General features: G+C 43.5%; 1 protein-coding gene across 1 annotated transcript; it reads right to left on the bottom strand.

Annotated features, from left to right (window-relative positions):
* Window positions 1-2,035: 2,035 nt before the first annotated feature.
* Window positions 2,036-9,878, bottom strand: LOC117854223 (MLO-like protein 13). The gene is made up of 14 exons (XM_034736525.2): window positions 9,440-9,878; window positions 8,580-8,637; window positions 7,847-8,004; window positions 7,266-7,382; window positions 7,135-7,189; window positions 5,936-6,066; window positions 5,234-5,308; window positions 5,043-5,131; window positions 4,919-4,968; window positions 4,574-4,614; window positions 4,210-4,419; window positions 4,062-4,129; window positions 3,651-3,711; window positions 2,036-3,530 (listed from the first exon to the last, which is right to left on the bottom strand). The coding sequence occupies exons 1-14, from the start codon at window positions 9,551-9,553 to the stop codon at window positions 3,264-3,266; spliced, it is 1,494 nt and encodes a 497-aa protein (XP_034592416.1). The 5' UTR covers window positions 9,554-9,878; the 3' UTR covers window positions 2,036-3,263.
* Window positions 9,879-19,437: the final 9,559 nt, after the last annotated feature.

The raw sequence follows: 19,437 nt of genomic DNA, 5'->3' as shown, positions 1-19,437 counted from the left end.
TTAAAATAACCGGGTCCAAAATTTCGTGGGCTCGCCCCATCAGCCCATTATTTCATGGGCCTAAACAAAGTTATGATGTCAGCATATGTTGCGCCTGATCCAAAGAGAATTGGGCCTAAACTAAGTTACGACGTTAGCAATTATTGGGCTCAGTCCAAGCCTAAATCAATCTATGACGACAGTAATTATTAGGCTCGGCACAACAAGTTGGGCCTAAATCAATCTACGACAACAACAATTATTGGGTTTGGTCCAACAAGAACTGGACCTAATTCTATGGTCCGACGTGGTATGCTATGTAGGAGCCAGTTTATGACGATATGTGGGACGAATTTTCATTCGTCATTATCTTAGTGACGCACCGAAATAAAGAACGTCACTAGTCGCAGTTTATGACGCTCGACTAATGACGAAGGATTTTCGTCACTTCCGTATCATAAATCACGGTTTATGACAAAAAACATGTTTATGACACTTTTTGTTCGTCACTAGTCGGATAATTACCGAATTGATTTCTAACACAAGAATCGATCAAGAGATGAAGACACAAAGAAAATTTTCCAATAGAATATGCATCATGTTAGAAATCCTCCAAAATCACTATGGGACAAGGTATTATCCATTTATTTGCTTGTTAGGTGTATCACGTCACCCGCATGACGTAGGCATGTTAAGTGCATGCTGGCATGCATTCATTGATGACCACGTACGCGGAAGGAAACAAAAGCTAACAAACAGTGTCCACACACGCGAAGTCACTTGTTTGACGTTCCACCAGACGTAAGCATGCAGTACGGGCGAAGTAGTCTAGTCCCTTCGTTCCATAGCTTTTTTTTTAATATTATTATGCATCGTATATCTAGCTAGAAAAATTAAAACGATCATGAAGTACTTCAGTGCCCGGACTATCCATGAAAGTACGGACGTGCACGGTCGACAACGCTAGCTGCGTCAAAACATGCATATACGTTAGCATGCACGTTTTGCATGGATACAAGCATCGCATCTCATGACTACAAACTTCTTTAGTAGAGGGCTAGAGGCTACATCAGTGAAGATGGATAGATACAGTTAAACCAGCGGTTGCGATTTTAGACATTGTTGTATCACGAGGACAAAAAGGAAACAGTTCGCCAGGTGAGTAGAGCATCGGAGGTCACTCCTTCGGATAAAAGCAATAATAGATTTTGCTTTTATTTTTCCTGCAATTATTTCCCTTTAATTTATGATCAACACATGTGCTAAAAACAATGTAAGACCTTGACTGGTGCCAGATGCTAGAACTATTTTTTTTCCTAATAAAAATAAAGCAGATGTTAGAGCACCCAGATTGAAAGAAATGCATGATTCGTTGAGGATTTGGTTTGGAAATCCTCCCATGACGTGGGCATTGAGGATAATATTCAGTGAGCAACCTCATATATAAGGAAAATGCGACTTATTGTTCCTGTAATTTTAGTAGGCTAGCTGATGCAGCCGCAGCTGCAACAATCTCAGCCGAACACTGTTATAAAGTGTGGATCAATTAGCTCCCTGTAACCTGGCTTATAAAGAGGCGAAGCCTCTCAAAACAGAAGGAAAGAAAGAGCGGAAATTTCATAATAGAGATATTTGGCTGTCTATCAATGGCCTAAACCTAGCTAAATGCTCTATGACCCTTTCATCACTCTGCGAGGCTCTCGCACCTTCTAGTAAACAGCTGGCTCTCGATCTGGTGCACGCGTACATGCCTGTCAGAACTCAGAAAGCGTGATGCCGCCTCTCGCTGGCCGTACGTGACCAGGGGAAAGGCGCACGCACGCACGCACGTACAGGACAGTGAGGGGCTAGAAGGAGGATGAGCAGAGACCCACGGCTCTGCGCCTCTGCGAGCCCTCGCAGTCGCAGGTACACTGAGAGCGATCGAAAAGATGCCGGCCGGCTTTTGCAGACGTGTGAAGCAATAAAACTGCAATTCTGCAAAAGAATATGCCCAGTACGTACGTACCAGGCGCGCGCGTGCTCGTGCATCTCCCTAGCTGTCTAGCATGGCCCATGACAAGTAGCACGTCGTATATAACGGTATAAGTATAACACACCACAGCTGGTACGGTGGATTAGACCGTTCCCTTCCGTCACGAATAACAAACCATATTTACAGAGAGAGATCGAGAAACAGTGAGACACGTAGCATATTTCTGTGCACGGCTTTGTACCGGACGCTACGACATTATCCACAGTTCGACACCATGCATCTAGAAACGACGTTACCAATAGTCCAATAGCCTCCAGTCCGTGTAGGCGTGTAGCCCCTACCCTTTTCGTAGCCCAGGCGCGGCATCTGCGCCCCTGACAAGATCGTTCGATCGATGATGCATCCATCGTCTATCCATCCATGCGTGTACGTAGCGCAGGCCCAGACGATGCACGCGTGCGGGTGTGGGAAATGTGTCCCTGATGCGGCATCAGATATTCAGATGGCGCGGGGGCTAGCTCTCCTGACCTTCCCTGGGTCACGTACGCCGGCGCCAGTCGCGTCGTCGGCAATTATTGGCGCGCCGCGCGTGCGCACGGGCGTCGTCCGTCGACGGGCACGCTCGCGCGCGCGCACGTACACGGCAGAGGCGCGTCAACAGGAAGCCGCCAACGTACTGGCAGCGAGCGCCGACGACACGCATGGTCAGATCGATGGATCGAACGGCGTCGTCCTCCAGCTGGTTCCATCCATCCAATCCATCACGCTCTTCAGATGCTCACCACCAGCCAATGCCGCCCGACTGCCGCCAGCTGTAGCAGCTACTACGATCAGGCACACGATCGATGCCTCCATTGATGTCAAAAGCCATATGGGGAGCTTCGGCTTCGATCTCCACGGTAATCATGTACAGCCACGGATTGTATCATCAACTTCCTTCCTAAGAACAAGCTAGGTACGTACGGCCAGCACCAGACAGCGGCAGCAGGGCAGCGCCGGTTACAACGTTGTAGCGTCGTGCTGCGACGTCGCACATGACATGCCACAACGCTGGCCGGCCGGCCGGCCAGCCAGCTAGCCACGGACGCGTCGCGTCCCGTCCGGTCCCGTCCGGTCCGTACCGTTACACGAGACGGACGTTGACGTTACAGCGTGGGATCATCAGAGGCGCGTGGCCCCCGCGCGCCCCAGAGCTACAGCGCTCGGCCGCCACCCCCCGACACGAGGAATTTCCGCAGCGTCCCATCCACCCGCCCATCAATTCACCAGACGCGCACGGCACCTGGGAAGGCCGGCGCCTCTCCGTCCTTCACCTCCGGACGCGGCCGTGGACGGCGACGTCCACGGTGACGATCTCGTCGAGATCGGGTGGCGGCGCCGGCGCCAGCATGTGGCGCGAGCTCCCCATCCGCTCGCTGGGTGAAGCACGGGTCACCTTCACCTCCCCGCCGGAGTCGGGGTCGGGGTCGCCGCCGGCCTTATTATTCCAGAAGGTTTTCTTCCGCTGGGTAAGCCAGCCGTGGACGGACTCGTGCACGTCCGAGCCAAAACCGTGGAGCTTGATCTCTCCGCCCATCTGAGTAATGTAGGATTCAGGAGGAATTATGAATAACATCGATGGAATTAACAAGGTTCTTGTCATGCTAATCTTAGGATTCAGGAGGTATGATAAAGCGGATATATGTCTGGAGCTTACGTGAGTGACGATGGCGTATAATGGCAGAGTAATGTAGCTGCAGATGACTTGAATGATCACTCTGCAAAACACCACACAGTTCATTGTTAGACTGATGTAAAGACAGAGGCCGGAGGCTGCCTCCGTTATCTAAAAATAATGTATAGGCATGTTAGAGCAGAAATGCACAACATATAATCACTTCAAAAAGAGTATGACAGTACTTTCAACTTTATCAACTGCAAGGAAATCTGGGTACCGAATCACGCCCATGTAAATCAAAACCAAACAGGAGCTCCTAACAATTTCATAGTTTGTTATCAATCAATTCAGTACACCTGAGAGCACACTAATTGGGTAGTTATTTGTGTGCTAATGATACTCTTTCAAATAAGCCATGCACTTTGCAGGCAAAATTGAACTTTCACTGACCCAAGAACAAGTCTGGAAATGGCATAAGGCTTCCGTTCCATCATGCACGAACCGAACCCCTCTGATACCTATGAAGTGACCATTGTTAGCTCCAAGGTTCAATTCATGAAATGCTCATGTGAGAAGTAGAGAGCGTAATGCACAATACCAGAACCCAGAAGAAGAAACCAATCTCAAACGAGTTCTGGAATAGGATGAAATGGATCAAATGAAGGACAAGTCCAGGATTGCGAAACCAGAAATGACCCTTGGATGGCTTTATGTTTGGAACCTCCGTTTCATTTGATAATGATGCTGCTGCCTCTTGAGCCAATCGAGTAATAATGTGCTCTAGCTTGGCACCAACGATAAGCAGGAGCTGCAATTTACCCCTTCCCTTTAGAAATTCCTCTCATTCAAATAATTACTGTACTTATAGTTAAACTTCTTGGTATACATTTAGAATTCAAAGGTGAAAGGCTAAATATCTGAATTCAACCAACACGAAGCAGAAGGAAATGTTCCGTACTTACAAATAGAGGCAAGAAAGCTAACCAGAAGTATGTGTGCCATCCTGCATTTCACAACGAAGCAAAACATAAAGGGTGAACAGAATCACAACAGATAGCTAGTTAGATGCGTATAATGCTATGCAGTTGCAAGAGTAATGATAATTATATGTTTTTACAGGCATAACCACATAACCCATTCCACAGACAAGTCAATGGTTCAAGTCACCCAAAAATGTAGGAGTTGGTATACAAATTACAGCATGTAAGTAGAAGCCATAAGAAGAGGTACTTGCTATAATGGGTACTTCTGCACTACAAATCTAATGATTTTAAGACATGAAGAAAATTATATGTTAGTAGAAGTACCGTTTATATTCAGCAACAGGAAGAAGATGACAAAAAGCCACAAATACCAGCTGCATGCAAGTAACTAACGTAAGATCACTTGTATATTTAAGCAAACTTGGACCTTTTCTCTGAAGACACCAACCTGATACCGACAACCCTCTTAAACTCGTGTTCAAGAGCACGCATCATGTATTTGTGGAAATCAAAGTCTGGTTTGTTGGGGTAGTGTATCTGAATGGAAAGAGAAGATATGTGCCCAATCAGCTTCAATAGAAATACAGGCAGATGTGTCAAAACTAATGAGAACGAACGAAACTGAAAAGTATATCATACCAAGACAAATGCTGATCTAAGAGCTTCATAATCTGATTTACTCACAGAATCATGAAATTGCTTCAAGAATGCAGTCTGCAACATGTTGTATAAAAATTTCTTCGTAAGTTGTACATGAAGCACACTAATCAACAGAGATCAACATTAAAGATGCTTCAGAAACTCCCAAAAATTACTGCACCATGCCATAAACATACACATACAGATACTATGAGATGCTTACAAAGATAGTAATACAGGAGGTAGTTCATCACAATAAACTAAAATGGAATATTTTACAACAATGAAATATGAGTAATTCAACTACAACACAGGAATGGTTTACATACTTTTAGGGACAAGTGTTTTTTAGAGCCAAAATCTTACCAGGCAACGGCCCTGCTTCTGATATATTCGTTTCCCCTAATTTATACTAAACATAATAAAAAATTGTTGGTTGCCATCCTCTAATGATGCAGATTTTTTTTTGACGGTTACGAATGATGCAGATTTAGGTACTATGACATACAAACCTTCTGTTATTTCATTGCCAGTTAATAGAAGTTCACAATTCTGTCTTTGGCACTTCTGCCATGGTAATGAAAAGGCATGCATTTAGTCAGAGGCATTATGCACAACTGCATGCTTTGAGATAAACAGTGAGCCCATATGTATTTTATTTAACTGAAATGAGCAATATGATTGGATAAGCAGCTGACTTACTATCCAGCTTACAACAGTCAGCTTCATCCAAAATCCCTTTGTTCGCTCACGGACAAATTCACCTTGATGATTTCGATGTAGCACAGCACTCAATGGTGCATCTTCTCTTCCTTCAATCTTTGCTCGCTGTACTGCAAGCAATTTTCACCCATAGCAAAACAAAAACAGTGAGCTAAGAACATAGAAGTGGTAGTGATTCACCTAAAACCTGGAGGCAAGAACAGTTCTTAGATACAGAACTCCCTAGAAACTACTAACTAGCATGTCCAAATAAACAAAACCCTATTATCAAGAGATAGAGAAAGATGATTAATGCCATTGGCAGAATCAGACTGCAATGCCCCAATATCATTGAGATTCTATGAAATACCGCTTGAACTAAGATATCACAAGCTCATGCATCATTGGCTTGTTCTGCGGATTATGAAGTAGAGCATCCACCAGAACAGAACTAACAGAATAGACAGCAACAAAAAAAACATATAATGATTGCAGGATTTGAAGAAATGACATGAGGAGCAAGGGAGATAAAAATGAATGATTTGTACAAGGAATGCGTTAACAGGCCTGGATGAGTTTAGGGTGGTGGAATTGAGGGACCTGGGAACCCCACTCCGCAGAAGTGAAAACACCCTACTTCAGAAGAAAACAAAATTTAAGAATGCAATCTGAGCCAATAGAAGGCTATAATCAAGAGCAAACTAATATAGATCACAGGTATTGGCCAGGCATACATCCCATTTCTGTTGGACATGAGGAAACATCTAATGCCTGAGCACATAATAATTAACAACTGGATGTAATGATGATAAAGTGTTCTAAAGAAGGTTCAGAGTACGAAAAGAAAGCATATGTGACTACAGGCATAATTCAACACGCTGAAAAGTTGGGAATGAAATTATTTTTTAGAAAAGTGGAATGAAATGATAACTCAACTGGCGCGAGTGTATTTTCAAAGAAATTGAAAGGTTTTCGATCACATGAAGACCAGATAGAAATCTATGTCTGTCTTAATGCGTATCTTAAATACCACAAAGATAGCATGAAAGATCCAATATTTGTGCTCTACTTCATGCATTCAGGAAAACTATCTATCTTCAAAATAATCTACTATAGCGTTGTGTAACATAATGTAGGGAACCTGCAAAGTACTTCTTAATAGTAAATAAAGTAAACAACAGGATAGGGCAATGGCACACATTTCTCCTGTATTTCTCGGTGAATTTCTTTCTCCCAGTGCTTCCACCTTCTCATCTATCAAGTTTTAGCCAGTATAAGTTAATTGCCCACAACATTATCATACAACAGAAATCTATCTTCACAGATATACCTTTGCTCCACCAAGTAATATTGTTGTGGCGCAGAACACAACGTGGACTAAACCAAGTACAAATATGAAGATGTGCAGCTGATGTAATGCCTCCAATGATAGCAAGGGAACATCACCCTGAAAAAGAGCAAGCCTATTGATTCATTGATGGTCACTCTTGAAAAACATTTTCTCACAACACAACTTAACATTGCTTCAGGTGACAAGTGACACAAAACTCTCGTGTCCAGCATATTTTGCTGTAAATGAACATAACAAACAACCCTATGTTCACTTACCAGAAACAAAAAGATACAATTCCAAGAAAAAAGATCTGTTAGAGAGGTTAATATAATAGCATAGCAGGCTTGTTCGCCTGGGCCTTAAGCCCGGTGCTGCACTTGGCCCTTGGCCGTGCGCACCAGTAGATGAGGATAGGCATAAGGACATCCTACAGTGGTGATACTTCTATAAACCTACCTAGGTCTTCTCTGTGCCTATACATGTGCTTGTACCCTACAGCCATCAATCAATCTACTATTGTTATGCGCCATAATCTCGCTTACAGGATCTTAATATATGAAATTGTGGTATACCCTAACCTTTTTCTTGCAAATTTTGGCACCTTCTTCTTCAACACTGTGGTTCTTCCTCTTGCATGGGAGCATGAAATCTGTAGCAGTTTCTGGAATGCAAATATTAACAATAAAACCTTGGGAGAGACTTAGGACGAAGGAAATGAATCCGAGAAGCATTAGCTCTGCAAGCATAACCATAGAATCACATTAGACAAAAAAATTCTGAGCAACATCACAAACTGAAGAAATTCTACCATGCTTTTGTCATGAAAACATTTTCCAACAGTTTGCACTGTTTCCTACAGTTATGTTTTTTTTTTAATATAACCAACTAATAACAGTTTCCAAGCTATGCTAGTTTAGGGTCTTTTTGGTAAAGCTCCATCTGATTCTGATTTTCTATGAGAGTTGATTCTCTGAGAGAAGTGATTCTGTGGCTAAAAGTGATTCTCTTTGATTCTCTAGCATAAACTCTTACAATCAGGATGGAGAATCACTTCACAGAATTAAGAGAAACTACTTTTTTCAGCTCCCAACCTCTTAGTTCATTTCAGAGAATCACTTCACAGAATCAACAGACAATCACTTCTCTCTGAAAACTGTTTGGCAGAGCTCCTGCTGGATTCAGCAGAGAATTAGCTCTGGAAGCTCTGCCAAACGCACCCTTAGTATCTTCACAAAAAGATAGATGATCCAGAATTGACTACGGCATACTGATAAATGTTCACATGAATCGAAGATTTCTCCAGAATGCTACCTTCTTTTAGTCTCTGTAGAGCTGAAAACAGTGCTTTCTGCTCCTTGTGTTTCAAATACTGCACGAGTAAAAGGGAAAAAACATAAGGAGGGAATCAAACAAATTTGTTTAATATTCAATTTATAGTCGAAACATGATTGATATACTTATATACTACTACTCTTTCTAAATGTGCAGAGATCAAAGTTGATCGCTGCCATTATTGTCGTTTAAATGGATTTAAAAATATATATATCTTAACTCTTAAGTCATCCAACCTGAAACAGTGGCCAGGCAATCAACTATGGAAGATGTAATTGTCATAACTTTCCATCTAATGAAGAATAATTTACTAAGAGAAAATGAAAAGTGACTGGATATTTGAGTCAGTTGATAATTAGGGAGACAAATACAATTATAAGGTAATGACATTGTCTTGCCAAAATGAAATCAGTGTGATGGGTGAATGGACAAATTTGAACTCCTACTACGTAATTCGGATCAAAGATACTATAGAGATATGTGATGTAGCCTATCGTGCAAAGTTGTCTAGGTTTCAAACTCCCTTTAGAAACAGGGGAAAACCTTAGATCTAAAGCAGCCTCACGGGTGAGGCTGAATCCCACATTCTCTCCAATTTCAAACCCGTCTAAAACAGGTCAAACTGTCAAAGGCAGATGAGGAGTACCAACTCAAATGCAACGCCCATGGCATCTCAAGCTCACCAAACCAGCAAGCTCACTGCAGGCCAGGCATAGGCGTCGCGAGCTTGTGAATCGATGGCAGAAAGGAGCAATACATTTCCCGTCAAGTGTAGTCCAAAAATTCGGCCATTCTATTCTAGCAATACATTTCCTCAGAGTTTCAGAGCACGCACGTACCTTTCCGAGGTAGTGGAGGAAGCGCTCGCCGGCGAGCGAGATGGAGACGATGACGAGGCAGACGGTGGCCACCACCCAGGTGGGCGTGTGCTCGAGCGACGCCTCCTCCCCCATGGGCCCTCCGCCGCCGCCTCCACCGCCGCGGCCTGCCGCTGCTTCCGATGCTGCCGGCGCGTCCTGTCCCCCGCTCGCGGCAGCCCAACCATTGGTCGGCTAGCGAAAGGCGCGCTGTTAAAGGGGCGCGGGGGGGGTGCACACGCGACGCCGGAAGGCGGCCGCGGCGGCAAGGAAGGAATCAACCTCCCACGGTTGCCTCCCGCGCGCGGCCACCTGCTGGATTCCATCCCCGCGCTCGCGCAGTGGGTAGGGGGCGGTAGGCGAAGTTGCTTTGCTTCGGCCGCCGTCCTCCTCCCCGATGCCACGCCACGGCAACGGCTACCTCCTGCCCCAATCGTCGTCATCACGAGGTGGCGCCGTGGCGGGCTGGCGGCGGAGCGTGACGTGCGTGCGGTTCGCTGCGTCGGCAGGCCCACGCGAGGTGGGCTGGCGGTTCGCTCGGTTTGTGTATTTGGGTTCGTGAGAGGTCGTTGCCTCGTTGGACCGCTTTCTCGCGTTTGGGCTTCGTCTATGAGCTCCTTGGTATAGATTTTCCCTCAGCCCACTCGGTCTCTTCCGGTTCTCAACTTCCTCAGCCCATATCCGACGCACAAGAGAGTGGGCTCGACGCAATTTGCATAGTAACGCAGAAGGTCCACAACGGCCCACGCCCCCGCCGTCCTACAGGCGCGTTATCCTCGTTATATAAACTGGATTATAGGGGTAGTGGGTAAAAAAATCAGAATATCATTTTGGGATCATAAATCAGCTGAATTATCCAGATTATTTGTTGATCCTCTTTACCATAGTATCCATTACAAATAATCCAACTTATACATCTCTGTCCTTAAATATATAACGTTTAGGACAAACTAGTTAGTTTAAAAATGAACTAATTTGCTTGTCCTAAACGTCGTATATTTAAGAACAGATGGAGTATAATTTATATGGATGATATGCCACGCCCCCTTGGGCCCAGCCAAGGTCTGGAATGGCTGCATCTCTCCACCCCACGACCAATCACACTTAGAGTGCTCGCTGCAGATTTTTTTTTTTCTTCTATAAATTCATAATTTTGTTATATTTATAAAAAACAAAATAACTTACAATTTTTTTAAACGGATAAAGTATACAGCACGAGGGAGTGCTCCCATACGCTCTGGAAGAAAGCTCAGCTGCTTTACGACAACAAACAAGTAACCACCCACGCACCAGGCCACCACTCGATGCACGACAGACAACAAAGAGTGGTGGGGCTGGGCGGCCGGGCGTGTACGCATCACGTCCGTAATGCTCCCCGGCGTCATGCAATTAACGGCCAAATGCTTGGGCCAAACAGTCGGCAGCGAATATTGAATACCAGGAAGATTGGCGCACTACGCTGCGCCTGTACAGCAAACTGAGGTATACTGAATTACGTGGAGGCTCATGCAGGAGAAAAACGGGCTGTTTCTGTTCAGCTGTTTTGAAATGGGCTTTCCGGGTGATGTCGTCAGTGGTGGTTGGCCGATTGAGGCGGCGCTGCAACGTTTAGCCTTGACAAAGCTGGAGCCTCTCTGTTCCTTTTTCATGCGGTGATCTAGCAGCTGAAGCATCAGTGGATAGAATGCAGAGTAGAAAGGTACTGCATCCTAACTAGGGTCCATTATGTTGCAAACAGAGGATATATCACTAAACATATTCGTACTTTCGTAGACCGTTCTGAGTAGCGGTTCACTATTTATTTATTTACGTAGGCTGGATTGTTGTTCATCTGAATTAGTAAGATTCAGATGTCTTCTGGTCTTTCTCTTACCTGTCCCATGAGTATCACTATACAGAGCAGGAATGCTGAATCTATTATGCGGAAGTACATATTAAAATATTTGCACTATTGATTTCAATCGTGCTATGACGTTTGTACATGGCGAATAAAGTAGGTTGCAATACAAAATACTGTAGATTCATCTGAATTGCAGTGTGAATTGGGTGGGTGCAAAATAAGGGACTGTGACAGTGGGAGCTGGGAAAACCTTGGATCATCTTCACTCAGTCTCTTTAACAGCACATAAGAAGGCACATTTTTGGCAAGTTAAACTGTAATTAGAACTATTTGTATTCTTTCATTTCGTGAAGATACAGGTTGCAAGCAGTAAAGTCAGATTTATCAAAAGGTTGAGCTATAATGTGAATATGTGATAAGACCTGCATATCCAAAATTATATGTAGCTGAATTTGCCTTGGCTTTAGAATATACATGTCACCTGGATAGACATCGACAATGAGGATACAGAAATAAGGGGAATAGAAAACATAAAGTTGGATGATTGACTTGGAAGGAAAAATTGCAGAGCATTGGAAAACAACCTGCGTCTCCAAAATCATGTGTAGCTTGGCTTCAAAATAGACATCTCACCTAGGTTTACATGGACAATGAGGATGCGCAGTATGAAAATAAGGGAAATAAAACCTGAAGGCAGCAGCACGGACCACACACATCAACTGTTATGCTCCAAGGAAAAAAAAAAGAATTTTACCTTGTGGCTCAGCAATCATGGCTGTACACTAACGTATGAGACCAATCAAACTGAAGCACAAGATCTGCAGAAACAGAGGGCCACACATATTAGCTATCAAAGAAAAAAATTTCAATGGAAAAGATCTATGTTTTGTATCTGCAAAAAAAAGGAAGGTTGACCCTACTCTTCTATTATCATAATGTTTCAGGAAAAAGGAGATTCACATTGCTCGGGGCCTAATCTCTGCAGTAAAACGAAAAAAAATGGAAGTTATAGCTGCATTTGAAACTGGAATTAAATTAGAACTCAAACTACACTAATTCATAATGGAAGAAGAAAACCTATACCTATGCTTTTCCACTAATCCCTATATCAATTACAAATAAGCACACGTGAAATGTTAATTCAATTATATTAGACCGAGAAAAAGGGGGCAGCATGGTAGGTCAGGTTGAAACTCACAAACAACAGTAAGCTTTTGCAGGTGCAACCCCAAGTATGTTTGTAAATGATATAGGTTCACCACAATATAGATCTGGGCACTTGTCATAGACACATAGTCATCAGCATTTCTCCAGTATATATTTTTCTTGTGTCGGAGAAGGTGTAACAGTGCAAGGGTGGAAAAATGTACATCACCTTCTCCTAGAATTGCAGAGTGACACTTCTCTCTTTGTAGCTGTTACACAGCCTCTCGTCTTTATCTAATTAAGTCAAATTAGGCTATAAGATGCTACCTGCAGCAGTTTACATTCAGTAGAAGGCAGTACATGTACTAAGAACCTTAATGTGATAATGTCATATATCATATATGAGTCTGAAGCCCCCTTGATTAGTGTAGCTTGCAGTCTAATAAAATAGCTGTTCTAGAATTGTCATATGGAGCTATAGCAAATTACTTGCACAGCCCTATGATCCCAAGTTATAAACAGAGCATGGAAAAGAAAGTACACTGGAGTAGATCTAGAATTATCTCTTTTACCTGAAATCTATCCTTCCAAAACCTCTGTCCTACTGTATTAGTATTAGATTACTCGCTACCTTGGTGATCTAGAACAAACACAATTAGAGCACCAATGTACCAATTAGAGCATCAGAACAACCAAGTGTTACAGGTGTCTATTTCAATCATGTTCAGTTACAAATCCTGCCTCAAAATCTCTTATTTTACACTTTCAGTACATCATCGCGTAGCTAAATCAATCAAGCATGCAATTGAGCTCTCAGGGCATTTGCATCACGTCAAGTCCAACCGTAGGACCATATAAGAGAAATGCAGATAATACAGTGGTTCAGAGGAGGACTAACGGGTAACAGAGTGGTAGATAAGCCTACGCGTCGAGCGCCGGTTAACAAACAGTAGCAGAGGCCCTGGAGGGCAGGAGTTCTCCTTTTGTCACGCGTGAAGCCTACGTGACTTGTCTAACACGTGTTGAGCGCTGGTTCGATGACAGCGAAACAACGACTTTCTTTTAGCTTTTTTTTAAAGATTCTTATGAATAGATTTCTGGCGAAAACATCTCAAAATCTAGATCCGTAGCTTGACGTCATCCACACTAGCGCCAAGCTTACACGTCTCGGCGCCAGAGGATTTAGCGCCAAGGTCGTCGGTGATGTGGGTGCTGACATGGCAGGGGGCTTGGCGCATGCGTCGATGGCATCAAGCTTCGCGCTCTAGATCTTGGCGCCGAGCTGTTACCCCATAGTTCAAATGAAACATGTATCATTATTCCAAGGAGCATGCAACAAATCACGCTATGGTTCAGTTGGTTAGGATGCGCGTATCTTATCCTGAAAGTCTAAGTTTGAAATCTAGCATTGAATCTTTTTTGCTACATTTTAATCTTTTTTTTCCTCCCTCCCCCCTCCGCGGGCGCGGCAACGAAAAGATCAGCTATATCAATCGATCAGTTAGCTTCCAACCAACCAACGCGATCAGTTATCCTATTTGGGAAGCTAACTAACAACACGCTGTTAGTAGATCAGCTATATCAATCGATCAGTTAATTCTTTTCACGTGTCTACGGAAACTGACCATATTCATGCAAGTTAATAAGCGCAGTCCCCTTCTGTGCATGGACACTTCAGAGTCAGCTTGCAACGCATCGATTATTAATTCGCGACTAGTTCGGTACGGGATTGAAAGATTCAGATGATTGTTGAGCTCACACCGATTAGGACTAGTTTCTACTAACAGCGCGTTGTTAGTTAGCTTCCCAACCAACCAATTAACTGATCGATTGATATAGCTGATCTTTTCGTTGCCGCGCTCGCGGTGGGAGGGAGAAAAAAAGATTAAAATGTAGCAAAAAAGATTCAATGCTAGATTTCAAACTCAGACCTTTATTTAGGATAAGATACACACGTACTAACTAGCTGAACCCTAGCGTGATTTGTTGCATGCTTCTCGAAATAATTATACATATTTCATTTGAAACACCAAGAGCTATGGGGTAACAGCTCAGCGCAAGATCTACGACGCCAAGCCCCCTGCCATGTCAGCACCAACGTCACCGACGGCATAACGACCTTAGCACCAAACCCTCTACCGTCGAGACGTGTAAGCTTGGCGTCAGCGTGGATGACGCCAAACTAAATATCCAGATTTTAAAATGTTTCTACCAGGAACCTATTTGAGAATCTAAAAAAAAGCTAAAAAATAAAAAAAAAGTCGGGTGTAACAACAGTAACAGAGGCTCTCCTAAAGCAGCAAGATATGGATACTAGTAATATGATTTTATTAGTTTCCTCCCAACATGGCTCCGAAACCGCCTGCCTAACACTTACCATACCATCCATTATCCATCTATCACGTGCATGCGTATCCACGCACTCATCATCGGTCCGTTTGTAGTGGCGCAACAACAAGCCGTATGGCCGGCCAGCCGGCACCACCACCACCGGCGGCCACACAAGGCAATAGGCATGTGTGTATACTGCTCCTAGTATATATAATGGTCACTGAGGGCTTTCGAGATCACCGATACCTAAAATGAGTTAGAATCTGAGAGTTCCAGCCTACCACCATGGGCTCGCTCCGTTACGATCCGAATTCATATTCTCCGCACAGAGATTTTTCTCTCTCTCAAATACGTAGAAAATAAAGTTATGTATCCGTCCAAAATTGTAGGTCGTTTTCACTCATCCAAAATAGTTTTTCTATGCAGATATAGTATAGGTCTAGATGCATAATGATATTTATGAATCTAGAAAAGTCGAAACGAGCTACAATTTGATAACGGAGGAAGCAGAAAAGATTCTCCGTACAGAGATATTAATATGTTTCCTAATCTAGGTAAATGGAAAGATAATGTGACCACAGCCTGCGTGCATGCATGCCTTTTGACCAAGAGTTGACCTAGCTAGCACGTAGTGTCGGCTTACCGGCTAGGAGCCTAATATGAGTAGCATTCTTCTACACATGTGTTCCGATCCAGTGCGCAAGACTTGGATGGAGTCGCGCACAAAGGTCGTAAAGATTAATCAGCGCGCTGGCTGAAAGCTCACGTCAGCATCATCGGCCATTGGCATTGCTTGGTTGCTTGCCCTCCATGCTATGTCACCAGCCGATGTCATGGTCGCGGAGACGTGGACGCTTGTGCATCATCCACCACCAGGAAGGCCGCGGCGCCCACTTCTGCAATATCTGAGACTTCTCAACTCATCCCTGCGCTATTTTATATCTTTTTTTTCTTTCTTTCTGTTGCAAGTAAGCTCTTATCTTCCTACGCACTAATCATGTATTTTCATCATGCCCATCAGCAGGTCAGCACCACTACTCCATGGACAGTCTAGACTCCTCGCTCTGGCATTTTTCCTTTTTCTCATGGACCCATGCATGGACGTGCTTTTTTATTTTATTTTATTTTGTAAAATGCGGAAAATTCAGGGAGAAATTAAAAGCAAGATGGTGTAGCCTAAACCCCCAGAGGAGAAACTTGGAGTCATGGAAGGAACAAGGGAGAAAGACAATTAGGGCTAGTTTGGCAGCTTGTGGCTGATTAGCCTCAGGAAAAAATGATCCAACGGGGACTATTTTGGACCTGGAAATCCCCCTCCACTGGCAGGGCAGTGCTGCCCCCCTCCCCTGTTGCTGTTTGGAGGAGATCCTGACGCGGGGCAACTCTGTGGGAGCAACTTGCGATGATGTTTATTAGTCCGGTTGACTGTGCCACCACCATGCATGCTCTTTTTAAAAAAAAATACCAACCAAGAATACAACATATAGTAGTGGTCCTAAGTTAATAGCATCACCTTTATTTTGTACATGAGCAGGCCATCACTATATCACGAGCAGCTCATCACTATATTCATGAGCAGCACATTTGGGATGACATGCTGATAAACAAGCAAAATCTATCACCAAGTCAGCAGGCCATCACATAGCATGGTACATGATGTTTTCTAGAAATTTAGACAGATCAATCTATGAGAAAGTACCAAGTTTCAGCCGATACAAATGATAGAACAACATTCATTCAGCTGATGCAAGAGACATAAAAGGATAGTTTCTGTATGTTACAAATTTAGAAGCCAGCTAAAATACATTCATTCAGCTGATACAAGAGACATAAAAGGACAGTTTTATGTGCATTACAAATTTAGAAGCCAGCTAAAATATTATACACTCTGACGATGGTAGACATAGATACAAAGCAAGTCAAGTCCCTCAAGAAGCCTCTGGTTGGTGTAATCCCTAAGACATCTGCAATTAGATCAATACTAATGGAGTCCCTGCTGAATTTGGTCTAGAAAAATGATCAGGTAAAGCTTGCAAGTTATATCTGACCATGTTAAAGACCAGGTAAGTCAAAGAAAGCATATATATTTTTACATCTAGAAGCTGCAAAGGTCAGCAACTCAAGTAAATATGGGTAAGTAATTTTGTTAACAAACCACTCGAGCAAGTGTGTCCTTATTCCCAAAATTAAACATTGCCCAGGACAATTTACTAGTCAGAAGGAATACGGTACCTATGCTACTCTAGAGTCTACCTAGTTACTAGTCAAACTAAATAAGGTACCTATGCTACAATACCCAGGACAAGATAATATGGTTTCAGCATCGAAATTTTTTCCTTGGTTTCTGGTGCAAAGCAAGTTGCTCACTGCTAATAAACTGATAACCATGAACTGGCCATGCAGCCCAAACTTTGCACTATGTGACCAAATGCATAAGAAGAACTAAAGCTGCAGCTGACGATGCACACACCTTGGAATATTAGGAAAGAAAGAAACCGCAGGAACTTTGATGGGCGATCAGAGCAAGGTCCCTTGATATTCATATAGTTTGTAGCCTGAAAGTTTGTTCATAGCACTGTCAAAGTTTATAGATCTTTCACCAAGGACTTGATATCACCACAAACAAATTGCTGCAGTTTATGCAAAGTACCAAAATTGTATGCACATATCACGAAATTGCAATATAGAATGGAAAGGCAAATATAATTTCCCCAATCCAGGTTAGGAATGGTAAGGGTTTTGTACCTCTGAAGCTGCCTATCCAGCAGAGATAGCCTAGCTTCTCTTCCTTACCTCCTTGTCTGTCCCATTCTTAAATATGATCCCACAAACAGAGGCAGCACAAAAAGTTACTAATAATCAATAGTGCTAAGAAGAATTATTCAGTAGTAGCTAGTAAGATGTCAAAGTTAACTAAAATTCAGTTTAAGTTAAGAAACAAGGCATGCATTTTTTGTTGCAGTAAAGTTAATTAATTAATAGGATTGTGCAGCATCAATGTAAATATTTTTTTCCGATTCAAATAACCTACTAAAATGACAACACAAACAAATGGATGCTTGACAAGGAGAATGTGATAAGCAAAATGAAAGAGGCAAGAAACATATAACTATACATTCTTATAGCAATGTTTGCGTTCATCTTACAAATATATATGATGAGTATATATCTAATTCATCTGGGACTTGAACCTATATATCTAACTAAAAAAATTGAATCAGTGCTAGTGCTCGTGCTGGTTAGTTGATGTTCCTAGGATTGGATCTCAGATAGAACAATTGGGAATTGAGATGTTAACTGCAAGAACTCACATTGCAGGCATGAGAAATGAAAACCCTAGGCAATCTGATAGAGGAGGAAGCAGGAGGAAGAACTCACATCACAGTGGGTGTCGAGGATGAAGACAAGGTCGAGGCGCCATGGTGGATGCGGAGGAGGCAATGAAGGTAGAGGTCCATGGGTAGAGGTGGTGTTGCAGACGACAGGGAGGGGACACGGCGACCCATGGACGCAGAGGCAGAGTGATGGCGATGCCTGGACGAGGAGTCAAGGCTTGGAGCAACGGTGTCGCTTGGACGGGAGGCGGAGGGGCGGCGGTGCTAGGACGGGAGGCGGAGGGGCGGCGACGCTTGAACGAGGAGACCGATCGGTGTCGGCGCGTCGCTCGGGGAGCCGCACAAGGATGTGGTGTCCGGACCTTTGAGGTGGGGAGGACCTACCCTAGGGAAGTCGCGAGGAACGGGTCGCCCAGCCCCGCGGCGTGGGCTTCCAAATGGCGAGTTTTGGTCCGTGCCTCAGTTTCCACGCGGGCCATCTGTCCGGGAAAAAGGCCAGGATCCTGGTGGGATTTTGAGCTCCCAAACTAGTCCTTAAGAAGCTCTGCACCTCTTGATATCAATCTTGGCTCCGCCACTGAGTGGTGCATATCCTTGCAAGACATATACGTATCTGGGTAATTGTCCTCGATGAGAGAACCCAGTTGTGCTACGGAGCATCTCTGAAAATCTTGACATTCCTTCTACAAGCCTACAAATGATTCATATGCACCTGAAAAAAAAACATGATTTTGTTGGAACGTAGAAAAAAGATCAAGAAACACCCGCAGGATTCGTCTAGAAGTGAATTTCCTTTTTGGTAGACATTTCTATGTCCACTGAAATTGATTTTCTTTTTGTCATATGAAATTGTTCTGCTTCCATACACAGGCTCTAAAATGCATGGGCATAAATGTACCTCATCAGGTTCTTGGAGAAATTGGACAGATGATGACGATGCCCTCTATCCAGACGACGATGTGGCGCTCCTTGCGCGACAGGGACGTGCTGGAGCCCGTGGACACTGAAGTTTTGCACTAATCTACACGCTTAACCAACTTTGAAGTGTCTGCACTCAGAAGAGGTGATAGGCAAGCATCAGTGTCCCCGTGGTTTAATTTAAATTAAACGATTTAACAAAAACTAAATAACGATCGCGACCGCGCTGCAACTTATTAGAAATGTCAAGTGGGCATGCGTGACAACACGACGTCTGATCCCCAGCAATCATCGAAGCAACTAATGCCCTTGTATCACGGACTAAACTTTAGCCTATGTCACATCAGATGTTTGATACTAATTAAGAGTATTAAATATAAGCTAATTATAAAATTAATTGCACAGATGGA

This window comes from Setaria viridis, chromosome 4 (assembly GCF_005286985.2).
Source record: "Setaria viridis chromosome 4, Setaria_viridis_v4.0, whole genome shotgun sequence".
Taxonomy (NCBI): domain Eukaryota; kingdom Viridiplantae; phylum Streptophyta; class Magnoliopsida; order Poales; family Poaceae; genus Setaria; species Setaria viridis.
The sequence above is the reverse complement of the archived record's forward strand: the minus strand, read 5'-3'. Positions and strand labels throughout refer to the sequence as shown.